This window comes from Watersipora subatra, chromosome 4 (genome assembly GCF_963576615.1).
Source record: "Watersipora subatra chromosome 4, tzWatSuba1.1, whole genome shotgun sequence".
Classification (NCBI taxonomy): Eukaryota; Metazoa; Bryozoa; class Gymnolaemata; order Cheilostomatida; family Watersiporidae; genus Watersipora; species Watersipora subatra.
In genome coordinates, this window is record NC_088711.1 from 39,204,328 (window position 1) to 39,223,649 (window position 19,322).

General features: G+C 35.2%; 1 protein-coding gene across 2 annotated transcripts in view; it reads left to right on the forward strand.

Annotated features, from left to right (window-relative positions):
- The first annotated feature begins 1,545 nt into the window (after positions 1 to 1,545).
- Positions 1,546 to 19,322, forward strand: part of LOC137393395 (uncharacterized) — a 34,528-nt gene continuing 16,751 nt past the window's right edge. For both annotated transcript variants that reach the window (XM_068079932.1, XM_068079933.1), the window contains exons 1-5: positions 1,546 to 1,653; positions 3,971 to 4,007; positions 9,228 to 9,463; positions 10,830 to 11,666; positions 17,473 to 18,096. In XM_068079932.1, the coding sequence (XP_067936033.1) occupies positions 1,588 to 1,653; positions 3,971 to 4,007; positions 9,228 to 9,463; positions 10,830 to 11,666; positions 17,473 to 18,096 (1,800 nt within the window). In that variant the 5' untranslated portion in view covers positions 1,546 to 1,587. The remainder of the gene's footprint in view (positions 1,654 to 3,970; positions 4,008 to 9,227; positions 9,464 to 10,829; positions 11,667 to 17,472; positions 18,097 to 19,322) is intronic.

Consider the following 19,322-nt stretch of genomic DNA (forward strand, 5'->3'; position numbering starts at 1 on the left):
TTATATAAAGTTATTTCATTGACGGTTTATACTTCTCGAATCTAAAAGAGCTATATAACTTGAATGAAATGAATATTGATTATACTTGTTTTTGTAAAATATGCTGGTAAAGATTTGCCAAATAGAAATATTTTTATTGGCACACCTTTTTACTTTTCCAAAAGAGACTTGTGTGCACAGTCATACGCTATTTTAATGAGTTTATGCCCTCATGGTTATTTGACTTGTGGGTCCATGTTTCCTGTGGCGCCATAGTGAAAATACTTTTATAGCTTGTGGCTATGTAGAGCTGAATGTTTAAATTTCAATTAGTTGCTGCATGCTCACATTTGCCATAGTATGTCTGGTAGTAAAGACTAGCTCCCATTCAAGTAGATTTTATCACATAAATAATCGTAAATCACAATTATGTTTCTAGCTTGATGGTTTCCGATTGCTCTGTGTGGTCAATATTCAGCAAGAAATCTGTCAGTTAAAGTTACGTACTATAAATAGAGTTTTTAGCCAAATCTGTTTCAATTCTAGTTATAATTTTTCAGTGTTTATTGCAATTCATTGCTTAAACTGTTGTCTCATGATGTCGGAAGGGTTCTAACATTGCAATTGTGTAAATCTTTTGTGAATGACATGATGAGTTTACCGGATTTCCAGTAACTTATAGTTGGGTATTGTTATAACATTAAACAGTTCTGACACGGGTTTTACATATCTGTACTTGTATTAGCGGTCATCAGATGGCAATTAACAAATAATAGCTATAACATGATATGAAAACATGGTATGGTAGCTTGATATGGTAGCATGATATAATAACATGATATGATAAAATGATATGATAACTTGATATGATAACATGATGTGATAACATGATGTGATAACATGATGTGATAACATGATATAATAACATGATATGATAACATGATAAGATAATATGATGATATGATAACATATGATAACAAGATATGATAACATGATATGATAACATGATATGATAACATGATATGATAACATGATGTGATAACATGATGTGATAACATGATGTGATAACATGATATAATAACATGATATAATAACATGATATGATAACATGATAAGATAACATGATATGATAACATAATATGATAACAAAATATGATAACATGATATGATAACACGATATGATAACAAAATATGATAACATGATATGATAACATGATATGATAGCGTGATATGATAACGTGATATGAAAACAAGATATGATAACATGATATGATAACATGGTATGATAACATGATATGATAACACGATATATGATATCATTTTGATGAATTTTTGTACTTGGGCATTCAGTAATTGGTATCAAATGCATTGGTTCTTTGTTATTACCATTTAGTCAGACATGAAAAGGTTAGCTTGGCATTTCTAGAAGGTTTTAATAGCAAAAATATATTGTGTGGTATATTTTTCAACTAATGGAATAAGGGAAATGCTCTACCTGAAATTCACTTGACATCTTTGAAATATAAATACCGTCAGTGTATTTAGTCTCAAATTTTCCATTGTTTGGTTGTAGAATGGCGGGAGGTGCTGTAAATCATTCTTGTTAAGATGATTCTTGCAGCTCTGTGCTGCCTAAGAATATTCACCCACGCACCAGCCTGGTGGCTCTCTAAGGTCTGTTCAACTGTTCCTTGCGCAGCACTTGCTGGGCCAACAAGAATTCTCTTTTTTTGAATTTTGATTGCATTTAAGATCAATACCGAATTTTATTTTTCACAGTGAGTGCGGTGACAAATCTCCTTGATTATATGGTTGAAAAACTTTAATCGCTATAAACACCGCAGCTGAAATATTTAAATCATTGTCAACTTGAAAATAAATGTTAGATCTGTGTAGAGTTGAATAGCTGCGTTTAGACCTTTTTCTAGACAGGCGGCAGATACAAAGGATTTCTATACTTTCTAATCAGCAAGTATAATTATTTAGACAAGCTAGGTTCAGGGGTCCATAAAGTAGGGGGGGTAGTTTTTTTATCTAGTTTTCTCAGAATGGTTTGTTGTTTTTGATTTAGTTGTTTTCACGTTGGCAAGAGACACTTATCGGTCTTGAATTTGAGTTCCACGTGAAAAGGTTAATTGCCAACTATTTCATAGAATTCAGACCAAAACACCAAATATGAGATATACTCATGGCAATTTATGTTAGTCATTTCGATTTTTGGGACTCGAGAGAAAATTAGTTGTATGATACTGGTATGTTTATTACTGGTATGTTTATTACTGGTATGTTTAGTACTGGTGTGTTTATTACAGGTACGTTTATTACTGGTATGTTTATTACTGGTATGTTTATTACTGGTATGTTTATTACTGGTACATTTATTACTGGTACGTTTATTACTGGTATGTTTATTACTGGTATGTTTATTACTGGTATGTTTATTACTGGTACGTTTATTACTGGTACGTTTATTACTGGTATGTTTATTACTGGTACGTTTATTACCGGTACGTTTATTACCGGTATGTTTATTACTGGTACGTTTATTACCGGTACGTTTATTACCGGTACATTTATTACCGGTACGTTTATTACCGGTACGTTTATTACCGGTACGTTTATTACCGGTACGTTTATTACCTGTACGTTATTTCCGGTACGTTTGTTACCGGTACGTTTATTACTGGTACGCTTATTACTGGTATGTTTATTACTTTTTTAGTGCGCTTTATAAGTTTATACCTATGGAATTGTTTGTTTTATTTAAGTAGCATATCAAATTTGTATATATGTAAAGAAACACAATATACTATTACACACTATACTGTTATACACTGTACTATTATACACTATACTATTATACACTATACTATAATACACTATACTATAATACACTATACTATAATACACTATACTATAATACACTATACTATTATACACTATACTATAATACACTATACTATAATACACTATACTATTATACACTATACTATTATACACTATACTATAATACACTATACTATAATACACTATACTATAATACACTATACTTTAATACACTATACTGTTATACACTATACTATAATACACTATACTATTATACACTATACTATTATACACTATACTATAATACACTGTACTATAATACACTATACTATAATACACTATACTATAATACACTATACTATAATACACTATACTATAATACACTATACTTTAATACACTATACTGTTATACACTATACTATAATACACTATACTATACACTATACTATTATACACTATACTATTATACACTATACTATTATACACTGTACTATAATACACTATACTATAATACACTATACTATTATACACTATACTATAATACACTATACTATAATACACTATACTATAATACGCTATACTATAATACGCTATACAATAATACGCTATACTATAATCCGCACTATATTCACACTATATCATCGTTTTTCAGCGTTTCCTTTATAGCGTTGGTCGTCGATTATGTGAACCGCGAATTGATGGCATCGACGAAGCATCGCGGACAGGTCGGAAAAGTTTGCAGTCGTCAACCTTTCCCGATATTTCGCCGAGCATCGACGACCGCTTTTCAAATGTGAACCATTTCGGCGATGGTAGTTCACAGTCGTGGATAGAGTAATTTATTCATATTCGTCTATGGTAGTAGCTGCGGGACTAGTTTTTGATTTCAGCACACAAAGACAAAGAGGTTTCTTCGCGAAAATTTACAAAGATTAATGATAACACTATGTCACGAAGTATTTGCTGTTGCAAACGTGGATGAGTATGTGATAGCGTGAACATGGTTATCATCGACGATCACTGAAGTATTGTGGCATTAATGCCGAAATCCGGCGATATAGTGTGAACCAGCCTTTAGGGTAATATCGGTTGCACAGTTAACCTAGATTCAGTGTATGCCATTGATGCATGACGACCCTCTGACTGACGATTCCTTCTTTTACAGACTAACAGAGTCATACGGAGGGCAGCACTCTTTGGCTGTAAGTTAATGACTTATGTTTGAATGCATTAATGACCTTCTTGTTGATAGATATGACACAGACCAGCTGCAGCTCACATGATTAGACCTTCCATGCTTCTTCATTGCAATTTTGCTGATAAACTGCCTACACTGCAAATTATTCAATCTCTTCCAGCCCTCTCATCCATAAACTGTTTATATTTGTAGTCTGACTAGGTAACATTATACTTTATCACATATTGGCTTCAGCACTTTATTCCCCCTGCCTATTGTGAAGCGCATGCCATTTGCATAGGCTCGTTTGCACTGCTGCCTGATTATTACTGCTGCCTGATTATTACTGCTGCATGATTATTACTGCTGCCACAGTTCACTGCTGCCACAGTTCACTGCTTCCAGAGTGCACTGCTTTCAGAGTACACTGCTGCCAGAGAACACTGCTGCCAGAGTACACTGTTGTCAGGTACACTGCTGCCAGAGTACACTGCTGTCAGAGTACACTGTTGTCAGAGTACACCAGCTGCCATTGTACACTGCTGCCAGAGTATCCTGCTGCCGGAGTACACTGTGCCGGCGTACACTGCTACCACAGTACACTATTGCCTGAGTAAAACTGCTGCTGGAGTAATACTGCTGCTTAAAGGCTTGAAACATGACACATTTTCACTTAATTGACACTCTTTTGGCAATCTATTCGAGTTGGAAGTCATTTTATGCCATCTCAGGTCTTTCTTTTAAAGTAGTACTTTGATTTAGCATTCAAGCATGCGATCTTGCGCTAGAGCATGCACAGCAAGGAGCATGACTTTATTTATAGGTTGACATGCAACAAATTTCACATTACAGTTATTTGGTATCAGAAGGCTCACCATGTCTTACTATGCTGTGTTGTAGGTGCAAAATATGTGGTAATGTGATTACAAGGTCTCAAATGCTCAAAAACAAACATTTAATCGTAGCGAAATTGCCGTAGGTTAGAATCCCTCTTCAAAACGGCTCAAATGGGACGTAGTTGAACACGATGTGCTTTTGTTTACACTTTCATGCAACCTCATTCGTCGAAATATTTTCACAAATATACTTCACGCGTTCTATAAAACCATGTGTATTGTCCTAACGCATCTATTTCATCATCATTGTAATGCTGTCACTGTGAGCACTGATATCTCAAAACCTAGCCTAAAAATAGTTTAATTTTTCATTCTTAGCTCGAAGGAGTGCGTATCATCATCTGATAAATGGGATGAGCCTGTTAGTCACCTGTGATAGTCGAAAAATGTTGCAGAAATTGTTTGCGCAATTTGGCAGGAAGTATGGGTCACATGATCAGATTACAACTAGATGATTAGACCAAGCTGAAATGAAACTTTAAAGTAGCGAGCGTCTATATTTAATGAGGGCTTTCCAGTAGAACCCGAAGTGTTTGTCATAAACTAGTGCTACGAGAAGTTTTATATTGAGCATTTTATTGGCCTTTTATTTCACGTGATAACATCACGTGTCAAAACGATAACCGCATCGAGTTGAGTAAGTCATCGAGATAAAGGAATTTTAACCTACGCCGTTTTTATGATGGTTGCGATTAGCTGTTGGTTTTTGAGCTTTTAAGAGCTTGTAATCACATTTCCACATATTTTGCACCTACAACACAGCAGAGTAAGACATGGTGAACCCTTTGATCTCAAATAACTGTAATATGAATTTTGTTGCAAGTCAACTTTTAAGCTGATGTTGTATACTGCCATTTAAAATGTTTAACATCTTCGTGGTTTATCTAAATAATTTCAACTTAGAGAACTGTTGTTGTGGTGAGGCATCATGTTGTCAAAAAATAATCATGTTCTACTTCGTAAGGGGAAAACGTATCTCAGGGGATCATATCCTGAAGGTGCGCTGTATATCGGTGTGTGGTACATAAATAATAATACTACATATTATCGATAAATAAAATACGCGGTGATATCGAGGTTTATGAAAACGTTAAACATGTACGGCTGACATTACTGGTCTGCTCTTATGATTAACTGATTGATTAAACTTAGTGCTGGATAACTTATATTTGTAATATCTTATTATGGTATTAATCTTCATTGATTGTATTTGTTCTGAGTATATTGTAAATTTTTATTCATATTTATTCAATTGTCTTTAAATTACATAATCAATTTGATGTTGATTCATTAAATTGTAAAGAGGATAAAATTTTTCAAATTGTATTGGTTAATTAATATTAATATAATTAAATTTTTCACCATTAAACATTTTTTGCAAATATTAATTATTAGTTTACTATTTATTAATAAATATACAAATCTCGGTTCGATGCGGTTCATAATGCCAATATGAGTAAACCGGAGTAACAATTAAATATTCGGTTTCATTCAGTTTTCCAGAGAAAACAACTCTGAAATTGAATGCATAGTGCAGGTAGACATCGAACAGCTCTAATTAAACTTTTACGTGTTGCATTTGTGCCGAATGCAATGCGTAATAGTTTTGCTGTGCCAAAAATTGTTTTGAGTCTAATATCGACTAGTTCAGCAGTGCAGAAGAAGAGTCGAGGCCAGGAAACATTGTGGAAGGTATTGGACAACCAGAAGGTGTGTTCCATCGAGAGCAACAATCAGAACGCGGCTATCCAAGCAAACGATGCAAATATTTTTGTTTTAAAAATGTTAATTTTTGTTTCTGCATGTAATATAAGTATGGTTCGCTTATGTCACTTGTTCATGAATATATATTTGTAGCATTTGATAGGTTATCATTATATAACTTATAAATTTGTAGATTTATAGAATATTATTTAATAGCATCCTTGCAGCAATCTTTAACACGGCTTACAATGGATCGATGCTCATAACTTCTCTCCTATTGCACATAAAAATCCAGTGCTGGCTGCAAACTATAGCAAACCTATCAATATGTGCAATGAGCTTTTATGCAACCTTGTTAAATTTACATATATAAAGTACAAATTTGTCTTAAAATTTAGAATAAAATGAAAATTGAAACTCCAACAATTTGCAACGCAGTACCCAGGCTATAATATTGTAGTAGGTTAATTGCGAGCAATAGATATCTACTGATAAAGATATTTCTCGGTTTGTTATTGCATATTTATTAACACAACTTAGAGAAGTTGGAGTTATGTTAGCAGATTTATTGCATCCAAATGTTTAATAGCGCTCCACCGGAGAAAGAGGGCAAAATATAGGCGACATTCGCTTTGCCTGTAATAGGGCTAAATTTATCTTCCAAGAATTCTGACGAGCCATTAGAAAAATATTATGTCAGCTTCTATTTGAGCGCCGCCTCCAATTGACTGCCACTATAGAGGAAGGGTTGAAAAATAGAGCGTCATGGCGTTCAATTAAAGGTCTTACAGTATTTCTTAATTGTTCAATTTTGTAATCGGAGTCACCTTCTCTTTCCATCTTGTAACATTAAGACAACTCCATAGTTGCTTGATGGTGTTTCTTTGAATGACCTCAGTTTAAGATAACTCATGAAATTAGGTTACAATCTCGTACCAAAGTAAAAGTTCTTTTGTCGAAACAAATAAAGTGCAGAGCAATCTATTGACAATGCTGATACACTACTGTTTGTAATAATAACCATTCTGTATACTTGTTCTTCTCTTTGCTTTTTGAGAAATATATTAAGTAGCAAGTTTTTTGCAACCAAGAGTATTACATAAAAGGGTTAATTACCAGAACTCTTGCAGTCTGGTGCGCCGTGAGAGATCGTCAGGTGTAATAACTTTGTGCGCAATTATTCTACAATGTGGTGAGATGATCGATCGATGCAGGATGATAGAGTGCCAGGCAGCGAAGGCATATGTTGCGGGTTCAATTGGTAAAATATTTTTCCAAACTTGAACAGTGGCTTCGGACAGACAGCTCATGCTTCTCCGAGTTGCACACTCAAGTCTAAAGTGAACAGAAACTTATGAACAATCAGTCTTACTAAGATAGCTTGGTTAACTATAATACATAACTCGTTAACAGATGAGCGCTAAACCGGATATTGAGACAGGAAACATTATGCATTATGAGTGAAGGGAAATGAAGGAAGTTAGGTTATAAAACTTGCGGAAGCGATGATATTACAGATAAATTGTGCTTCTAGATAGTTGAAAGAGAACTCAGCGCGGTTAAACCTATAGTTGACAGTAGTTCGACTTTATACATGAATCCAACCATTCATCATATTCTCACATACACCCTATGGTTGTTTGTTTTTGTGTAATTGGCGGAGTAAAATGTCGCCCTGTTACCTAATCATGTCAATATACATAGTGTAATTCTACCAATGATCAATATGAGCTCAATCAAATATCTTGTGGCTGTTATGGTGCAGCTGATAATCATTGAATTTCATTTGGCTGCTTCTGTGGAGTAGTCTACTCCAGCCATGTAGGCAGCTGTTCTCCAACACTTGCTCATACATTGTTTGAACAGCGTAAGTTTGCTATACAGCAGCATAACAAACTTACGCTGCTGCAGCTCCTGCACATGATTGCTGATAATTCGTGCTGTGATATACTAATAGATCGTATTGCACCCATCCACGCGGCTGATAGCTCTAATTTGGCTCTGCGTATATAAAAATACTGGCTGCAGATTATTCCTTTTTCTTGTACCGTAAGAAAATGTTTCCAACTTTAATTGCATTGTGAGTATTACGATTGCAATTAGTTTCTTTTTCATCATATACCAAAGAAAGCAGTAGCTTAGGGCATGTCATTTTCATATGACTGATTTGGCATTCATAGACACATACTGACATGCAACTGCAGTATGTTCATGTTTTAAACGTGATTTTATCATTTGTCGTAAATTTTTTTAAGATGGTAAAACGATTACTTCTAAGGCATTTCAATTTATCTATTAATCCGTGATCTCTAGTCATCAATCGGTAACTGTTGGACAATGGCCGAGCTGCTTTAAGCTTCTTACTGCATGCAATAGCCTAATTAATTAATGAGCATCCATTTATTAAACATACAAGTTCTCTCACAAACTGAAGCATGCTTTTCTCTCAGTAGGAAAAAACTGGCTGCTGCCGTGGCACATTTCACCTCTTATCTACATTTAGATGGAAAGATATTTTTGCTGATCGCGTACTTCGCCGTATTAGTGATTTACTCGAGTTAGTCGATATTAATCAGAGACAAAATGTAGCATGGCTAGTTTGCTAGACTGTCTCACTTTCATATCTATAGTAATACTGGTTACAGTGAGGTTTTCCGGATTGCTCCTCCTTCTTGGGCTCGGTTTCGGACTAAACTTTCTCTCCTGGCTGTTAGCTAGGTTCTTGTATCGAAAGAGTAAAGCCAAATCAAGCGACGCTAGGAAATGCTCAACAGACAGTCTTGAACCAGATTCTGCTTGCAGTAAACGTTCTCATTCTAGTCTGAATGGCAGCCAGGCATCCGTCTCTGAGATTGACTGTCATATTATTGCAACACCAAAGGTAAATTGTTATAATCTTGCTCATGGGTTCAGTGGCTGTTTGGCTATAGTGTTTTTCATGTCCATACACACCGTTTGTTGCAATAGTCCTATTGGTAGTTAGATTTACTCGTTAGACCCTGGACTATATTCATGGACATAGATGTATTTACTCTCTTTTTGCCCGGCCGTAGTCATGTTCATAGATTTATTTACCCGCCAAAGGTTGGACTATAGTCTTTTCATAGATGCTTTCGTTTATTGACTGTTGAGCTATACACTATGTTTCCATGACTCTCATAATCCGCATGATTCACATAATTCGAATGATCCGCAAGTTGAGTTACTTCGCAATCGAGCGAGCGTTTCAATGAACACCTGGTGATGCGGATTTAACACCAGTACTTGACCCCATAGGTCAAGTATTAGCCTAATTAATGACTCTATAAATAGCTGAGCCGTCTTGTCACGCTTAGCTTAGCAGCAATCGTTTGAACGTTGGCGATCGTTTGAACTTTGGCGCATTGAGACTGCTAAAATCGAAATAAAAACGACTGAAGCTTAAAAATGTTTTTAATGTAATAGCCATCGATATTCTAATGCGCATTAATCGCAAGCATCGTTTCCATGATTCGCAAGCACAATGGATTCGATAAAGTTTTGCGGATCGCAAAACTCACTTAGCTTGGGGATTTATGCCGTTTCCATGACGCGGATAACTTGCGGATTGGCTCAAATTTGCGATTTATGCGCGTCATGGAAACGCGGTAATAGTCACACTAATGATAGATGTAGTGCCCTAATCTGATCTATGATTGATGCAATTAGCCGTTGGATCATAGTAAGGCGTGTAGTTGTGTTTACTCGCTAGATACTGGACTGCGTTTGTGAAGAAGACCAGTTGTTTGTTCTCGTGGAAATGCCACTAACCTGAGCTATATTCCTATAATTACTTTTATACACATGCTAAGTTTCTTCCCAGTCTATAATTTGTGTGATCAATATTATAATGGCGAATGACATCTTAAGAACATGCTCTTTACATAACTCATTCAATCTGAGTTGTCTTGCTTTATCTATATCAGACGGCCGATAGTAGGTTCTGTTGCTTTTTAGTAGTTTATCATTCAGTTATGTTATTATCAGTCGACTTTCAGCCTGGAAGTGTTTTTTATTTTGTTTCAATGTTTTTATTTGTTAAAACAATTATTTTGTAAATATATACCATTATTGGCTGTTCCATATTTAATTCTACTGGTAAATGCTAAAAGTAAAAAAATAACATATAAATTGCTTGCGTATACAATTAGATTTCTTGCCAACTTTTTCCACAACATTTTTTTCAATTGCAGTCAATTTGCAACATCAATTCAGTTCTGTACTTTTAGATAGTAAAAATGGGCAACATAGATAGCAGAGACGCATCGCCAATTTGGTTGTCGACTCTTCAGGAGAAGGATACAATCGATGACGATTACATCGTCGGTGCAGAAATACACGAACACAAAACTGGCAGAACTCTCTCAGGCCGGGTAGCCATGCGCTGCCTAGCAACACCAGCTGAAGTATCTGCACACACACATTCCGATCCGACTATTGACAGAGTCCATGATACAGATACCCGTGAGCTGCGTGCTATGGAGGACAGCGGTTTTTTGGAACCCTCAAAGCAAACTCCTTTGACTTTTGAAACTGTAGATAAAGTTAAATCATCTAAAGTTATAAGTAGTAATGTACCTGATGAGGCTAGAAGTGGGATATCGGATAGCCTTGGCTCCAACAAGCCATGTTTAACTAGAAGTATCAAGAATGACTGCCAGAATGGTTATGGTGAGAAGGTGCCAACATCCGTAAACTATCCTGTTCGTTTAATGGGAGCTCACCAACACTCCGCAGAATTGGAAGACAACGACAGCATTTATAAAACACAAACAGCAGCAGCTCACAATGTCAATGTTAAACTCGCTACTCCTCAGCCTAGACCTCTAGAAACTTTAGATATCAATGAACTATCAGCTGTAAAAAACCTGGAGAATCCTGAAGAGCTGGATGATTTACTTTCCATCTCTACCCCATTGCGGGCATCGGCTGACTCAAAGAGAAAGGCCTTTATTGCGAGAAGAGATGCACAAAGCTTGCCCTCACTAGCTCCTTCTCCTCGTCGACTTTCCCGATCTGCCAGTCTGCGCTCTGAGCAGAGCTTTGAGCTTGAAAACTTTGATGAGGTAAGAAATACGGTCCAGTTGCGATAGTCTGCTGTATTCTTATGAATTATGGCCAGTTCCATATATTCTGGACACTAAATTTGATGAACATAAGCCAGAGTAGGTTTTTGTTGGAACAATATAGAACTGACTTGCTGCTTATTATAGTTGTAACTGATGGTGTTTAGCTTCCACTAATATTTCACAGCTCTGGAGTTGTCCATTTAGCAAAAAATTTAAAAATGTACCCCTTCTGGACACTACTCAATGGAATTGGGAAATTTGTTTCCGATTTTCAGTGTCAGAATTCATCGGAGCACCCAGGTTTACCAAAATTAAACTTGGTCTACATTGGAGTAGCATAGACCAGCTTCACAATGATGTATATATATATAGACTGGTTTTAACCAATTCTAGACCGAGTACTAGCAAAAAATGAACACACCACCCCTTCTGGACACTACATTCTGGACACTACACCTTTGTCCGCCATGTATTTTCTATATATAGTGATTCTTTACATAGCCTTATTAACTGTATTTATTACAAGTAATTGATAAATTTACTTACAGCATAATATACTTACTTACTTACAGCATAATATAATAGGACAAAAAACATTTGAATATTATTATGACTGATAGAAATGTAAGTTTATGATAAAATTATTTCCGAGAACAGCAAGACCAAAAAAACATATTTAAAAGTACTTTTTCTTGTATTGCGCGCTAATAACTTGGGAGTTTTCAAGTTTGTAAGATCGAAGCATCATTAGGGCTTATAATTGGCACGGCTGCCAAAATAAAATTGGCATGAACGAGTTGAGGCTTGTCCTTGGCAGGCCATTGGTAGGTTCCATTGGAGGTGCAGTCATGAAATTAACATGTATCTAATTTTGATCATCGATGATCTTCTCTATAGATCCTATATAAGCTCCGCATTCGTAAGCTACAGCTACCAGTTTCCGAATAGCGAAGCGCTTAGGAAGACTAACTTTGTGACCAGGAAAAATAACCACAGTTGCAGGTGCCGATGTACTGGAATGTGGAGCTGGTAATATTGGGATGGTTTCTAGAAAATTTGTTTTAGTTTCAAAATTGAATGTATGAGTGGTTGAGCAACCAGTATAACGACAAAAAAGAATTTCTGTTGCTGTCTTTGGTTTGACGTAGTGAACGCCATGGGTGCCAAACAGAGTTGATATTCCTTCACAGATTTTGTCAAATCCTTACCTTTGGGGTTCTGCAACAATGTCTTCTTTTGACACAAAGAGGACATCTACATCCTGGTTTGAAGATGCAGCTGCATTGAAAAATTTAACGGCATTCTTCGCTTCGACTTCACCAACTTTCACACACGTCCATACAGATCTTTTCACACACCCACCCACGCCATCAACCGTGCCTTTGCCGTGGCTGGTAGCGAAGTAGTTCCACTCGAGTGACACATCGAGTGTCTTTTGTAAATGATGCAGATTAGAAAAAGATACTTTGACTTAAACAATAGCAATAAATGAAGGAATTACTAGTTTCGGCTATCATGAGTAGAAAGACGACTATATTTAGCCATTACTTGCTAATGATCTCACATTTACATTTAAACACCTTTAAATTTTTGTTTTTCCTTTTTATTTATTTCAGCGAAACAAGTTATGAAATTTTTAATCTTTCAAGTTATGAAATTTTAAACATACAGTAGTTTGAAAACCTTTACAGTTGTTTTATTTATTTTTAATTTTGTTGTCCTGCACAAAACCATTTCCTCATGATATGAAGTTTGAAAGGTACAGTTGTTTGACAAATTTAGAAAGCCTTCAAAGTTGTTTTTATTTTCTCTCTTAATTCATTTCAACTACACAAAACACTTGTACAGTTGAAATAAATTGAGTGATTTTAGTTTTTGTTCTAAAACTGTTTGCTGTTTCCCCTAAAAGCTTCCTAGTTTGGTCTGTCTCTCCCTCAACAAATAATCTCTTCACCACTCAATAATCAGAGTAAATGGGGAGAGCAACTATTCTTCGATATGTCTAGGACCTTATAATGTTCCGAATACACTTGTCAAAAATTAATGACAATTTGTAGCTACAGCTTTCTCGCTTCTGGACACTACGATTTCTTCTGGACACTACAATATTTTTGGACACTGCCAAAATGAATGCCATTTTTTTAAACTGCTGAACCACTGTGAAGTTAAAGTTTTGCTATTAAAATTATCTATAGATGGTACTAACATAGGATTTAAAGAAAAAAATTTAAAATAGTGTATGCAGGAAATATCAAAATATCAAATAAAGGTTTTCCTTTCTGGACACTACGCGGGTTTATGTGTTTTTTTGTTTATATTTTCAAGGATTAAAGTTGAGAATGGCATTTTTTCTATTTTTTGTGATTATTGACAATGTTAGCATGCATTATAATTCATAGTGTCTTTGAAAACAATTGTATAGTCACACAAAATGACCATAAGGGATATCAATATTTTTTAGATTTTAGCTCTTTTGCTCAGGCACCATCTTTGATACCCTTTATATATTTATGTGGCAACATGAGGTTTAAAAAATAATAGCATCATAAGTTGCAGACTTTTAGCTTCATTTTGATACCCATATTGTTGGTGTACCTTGAATTTTAAAAATTTTCATGTTCGTATGGAATTGGCCGAATGGACGATCTTGTTACGCTCAGTTTTTATAGCATCTATTTTTAGTCGTAGATAATCACATTTTATTACCAATTATCTAGAATGTTTAACTGCACTCAGCACCATCAGTTCCTCTCAGCTAAGTCTGCTCGTACATTTTTAGAAACAGCCAAAATGGTAATTTTTCAAAAGTTGCTCGTACCAAAAAAAGAACTGTCAGCCACATAGTTGCTCTCAGCTATAGCTGACAATCTTCCCCATTTTCATGAGATATAGCGATAAGTTTTAAGTTGTACACAGTATTGTACAGCTAAGATCTTTTAAAGCTCGCCTTAAATAACCATTGTAATCACAGTACTTTCATATATATAAATCTCAATGTTTGTCTGATGTTTTCTGTCATATCTGTGTCCATCTATGGGGATTAAAATGTAGGCTAAGCCGTTCTTATCTGTTTTAGCGTATTTTCGGTATCCTTATCGTGATTAAAGTTAAATATGTACGTTTTATTATGAATTAATATTACCTTTGGTGTCTGTCCTTCTTCTGAAATTTTTTTAAAAACTTTTCGAAATCCATTGTTCATTTCTTTATTTGTTATTTTCAAATGTGCTGCTTTAATTTCAAATGTTCCTTTACAGTGCAACTTCAACGGCACAGTTTTAATCTTCAATTTTCGGTTATTTCAAAGGGCTATCGCTAGAAATTGTAAAAATAAAAAATGTTCGCATGGACATTCTTCAGTAGGAATTGTCTCTACATTCTCTTTAAGTCCGGTCAGACCCAGTACTCTCGTGCATTTCATTGATGTTTTCAATTTCGATATTGCATTGTTACGTTTATGCCAGTATCGAGAGGTATAATCGTATTCAAAATTTGAATGGATAGCTTCTGCAGCAGCAGTACCCTCTTTTATACCGACACTGCTATGTACTCTTTAATATTAATTCAACATATTTGTGATTTTTATTTTGTTTCATCAGTTCATTCTAGTTGTATAAGTATCAAATCACCTTTCATTGTAATCATTGCAGTAGAACAGACTTTATCTAGCCATTATTTGTTAATTATTTCACATTTAAACACACTTATAGTTGTTTTAGTTTTTCTCTTAATTTATTTAACTGCACAAAACATGATATGAAGATTAAAATTTACAATGGTAAATGTTGAATATGTTAAATAAAATTAATATTCTGTGCAAAGACTTTCTTACCACCCGGGCAACACCAGGCATTCACCTAGTTATTCAATATAAGTTATTAATGAAAGTTATAATGTATTAGATATCAACTAATTCAAAGCTTACTCTTTGAAATACTGACACAATTTTTTTCGCAATTACTGTAGCAAAAACCGGGCATGCATTGCTGGCATCCATGGAGTCAAGATGCATTGTATTTGAAAAAAGGCAATGGGCAATCTAATAAAAAATCTAAAAAAAACCTGCAAATACATGGCTTTGGCACAGTTGAAAATGCAATGACTTCGCAAATTTTCCTTGCTACTGGTACTGTGTGGGCCTCGTTTTAGCTAGTTGGATACTAGTAAATCTGAGAGATAACATTAACAGCAACATGACGCTGACAGTCGGTGTGCTTATTATGTATGTCCAAATAACAAAGACACCGAAATGCTGTTTGCCGAAAGTATTTTCACAACGCCTGAAAGAAACACGATAACTGTTTTTTCTCAATTGAGCAATCTCGTGTGTAGAACAGTAATATTTTCCATTTAAAACCTGTGGCAAAGTTGGAGTTGCAATCTCTTTAAACAGGTCAGTGGTCAAACAACTTCTCTTAATCTGCCAACAAGAATCAACTTTATTATGAAAACAGCATCGTTCGGGCTTTCTTGCCAAATTAGGTGGAAACAGGTTGTAATGACATCGATTAAAATTATATTAAAAACGAAGCCTGAAACTAATTGGTACTAAAATTTTAGTAATAAAAAGTTTAAATTCAGTAAAATAGTTAAAAATATGTATAATAAAACTTAGCTTTAAGTGTGTGTTTAGTAAGCTAAATTTATTTGAGGTGAATTCAAAGTTTATGTTATACATACGTCTGGCTTGAGGCTGAAAACTCCCTATGGTACATTATAGTGACATTTTATTGCAGACCAGAACCACTAAATACAATAAAGTTACTGTAGGTAACTATATTTACAAAGGTTAACATACTATTTTCTATACCCTTATATATGAATTTTTCACCATACAATGCCAACCCTGAAACAGATCAAAATCGTATCCTGAGGATGCACTGTATCCTTTGGGTTCTTACGCTACCTCGCTTCATGCACGCCAATCTACTCACTCTCTTATACTGTCTTTCGACATGCACTGAACTCTCACTTACAAAATCTTCTTCAATGCTCTAAGAATTTTGAAAAGTATGCTGTAATTTTTATTTCGAGCTACTGTCATTACAGACAGAAAAGCTTGTTTTAAATATGGAGTTTTTAAAACAAGATTCCTTACATTTTACTTCTCCCACTTGCTGCTGTCTTCACCACATTCATCATCCATAACACGATAAAATGGTTATAAACAGAACTTGCTGAAGATACCGCCTCATATCAAGCACAAACCTCCAAAGAAGTTAATTCATTTCAATATATTCTTCATATGTCAAAACCATCACTCGCTAAGCCAGAATATTTTTGTAAAAATATGTATTTTATTTAATTCTTTCCTGAGCCCAAAAACAATGGTAACTACTTTAGGTATTCACGTATAGTACTCAGATAAGCCTATGCATTATGTAAACCTCTGTTAAAACTAAATAATTTATGTGTAAAATTAATCAGTGAAAAGATATTTTTGTTGTTATTTCACTTCAACCATAGGCTTGGCAATCGAGGGAGTGATGAAATACACGGCTATAGGTATAGTTTAAACCAACTTAATTTATATGTTCTTTATTATTTCTTTTTTTTTTTACAAAATTTTAATGTTTCAAAAAATCTCAGAAGTATTGTGTTAGAAATTACATCGTATGTCTCAACAAATATTTTCTCAAAGTTCATGTCATACATATATCGAAATAGAGTTGATAATAAATTGAGGTTTGACTGTAATCTCTTTCTCCTGAATGGCATGGCCAGTCTGATCACCTATGAATGGTATTGCAATGACGAGTCGCTAACACCAAATAGAACAGTTCATTTTATTTTGTGTTAATAGATAACTCCATCGATCTCATTCAGCGAAATCGAGGCTGGAATCAGCTTAACACTTCGAGACCTAGCCCAAGATCTTGCTTGTGTTCATCGACTGTCGAATATGAACACAGCAGAATTTTATGACAGCCACGAAACGACTGTTAAGCTCTCAAATCTCATCGGAACAGTTGTTGAAAGATTTCCTAAAGACCATATCGATAAAGGTTTTGATTTGTTACGAAAGTTAAGAACGGCGGCTGATGGGCCTAGAATGTCTTCCCTCCCTCCCACTCCTGCTAGTGGAAGGCCAACAGATTTCTATGCAGACAATAAACTCGTCGAGAGTAAATCATTCCATGACCTGCCTCATGTTGTCCTGCTTGAGGGTGTGGATTGTCACATGACACTAGAGCTGGCTGAGGAAGGTGCTGATGATGGTCAGTCACTAAATAGCGTTTCTACCACCGAAACAAATCTTCCCTCAGACAATTATGACTCTCTGCCGTCCATGGATGCTACAGATGTGATTTGCTCATGTATCGAAGAAGGCGAGTCTTTGGAGTGGGATGGGATCTTAGTTGATGTAGCGGGATATTTAGCTCGAGAGTGGAAAGGCAAAACAGAGAAGGCAGCAGCCATCCGCAAGGTTAGTAGGAAAGTAGGGGAAACAGGGATATCAAGTGCTTATTGGCTATTCTGTTGTTTGTAATCGTTCTCTCCTATTCAGGCATCTGCAGTCAAGTTTGCCTGTCAGATTTTCAATTTGTTAGTTTTCAATGCAAACGATATGTTAATAGGACTATTATGGTAGCTTTTGATAACCACTAACTAGGATTTTATGTGTACACGCCCTTAATAATAGGAGTGAAGTGAGCCGGAGAATTACCAAGTAAATTCTTTGTTGAAAGCTACCATATTCAGACTTATAAAGAGGGTTTGATATTTGTTGTGATATGCATAAGTCCCTCTTCACGCATTCAACAAAATTGGTTTCATTTGATAAAACTTATGAAATCTTGATCTGTCTCAAATAATATTATGCCATTCAGAATAAAAATATTTTAAAAATCGAATTATTTAAAATGAGTTCTAAAAAGTGTATAGTTAATTTTTAGTAGTGATAATAATGATAAAAATTGATTTGCATAAAAGTCAAGGACAGACGACTACCCATGTCTATGATGTCTTCAGTCTGCTTTTTAGACTGTTTAATTTTCATATTGTATCATTTACTGTTAGGTCATTCAATATGAATTCTGATGCTTCTAGAGGAAAAATGTGAGGCATTACGAAAACCATTACTAGCATGAACCTTGCAACTAACACTACACTGGAGGCATCACACACAGATAATCCTTTGTCGTCGATTACCCTACAGGATACTATTATTCGCGGAGTTAAATTTCGCGAAAATTGTCTTTCCATGTATATTCGTGGACAGATATATTCGCCGATGAAAATATTCACGAATAAACTAATCCGTGAATACAGCTGGCAATACAGTAAAACTTTCACATGCGTATACCATGCGTTTAAGTTTCTATTTAGCTGGGAAATTTATGTCGATCATGCTAAGCTGTAAATTTCTGGTTGCATCCAGAGGTTTTCATGAATATTCATTGACTTGGAACCAACGAATCGGTGAACCAACAACGTGTGGTCAGTTATGAGTTTTTGCAATGTAAAGAACTGCAGGAGATATGTTTGCGATGACGACGCCATGCCGAATTCCGAATGACTTGTGACAACCTTGAATGACTTTTTAAAGAGCTGTGATGCATTGGCAATGGGCTTTACTCAAAGCCCCGACGATGATTTTAAAAGAGTATGGAACTCAGCTACGTTACTAATTTTGCTTAGCGACTAGTTTTT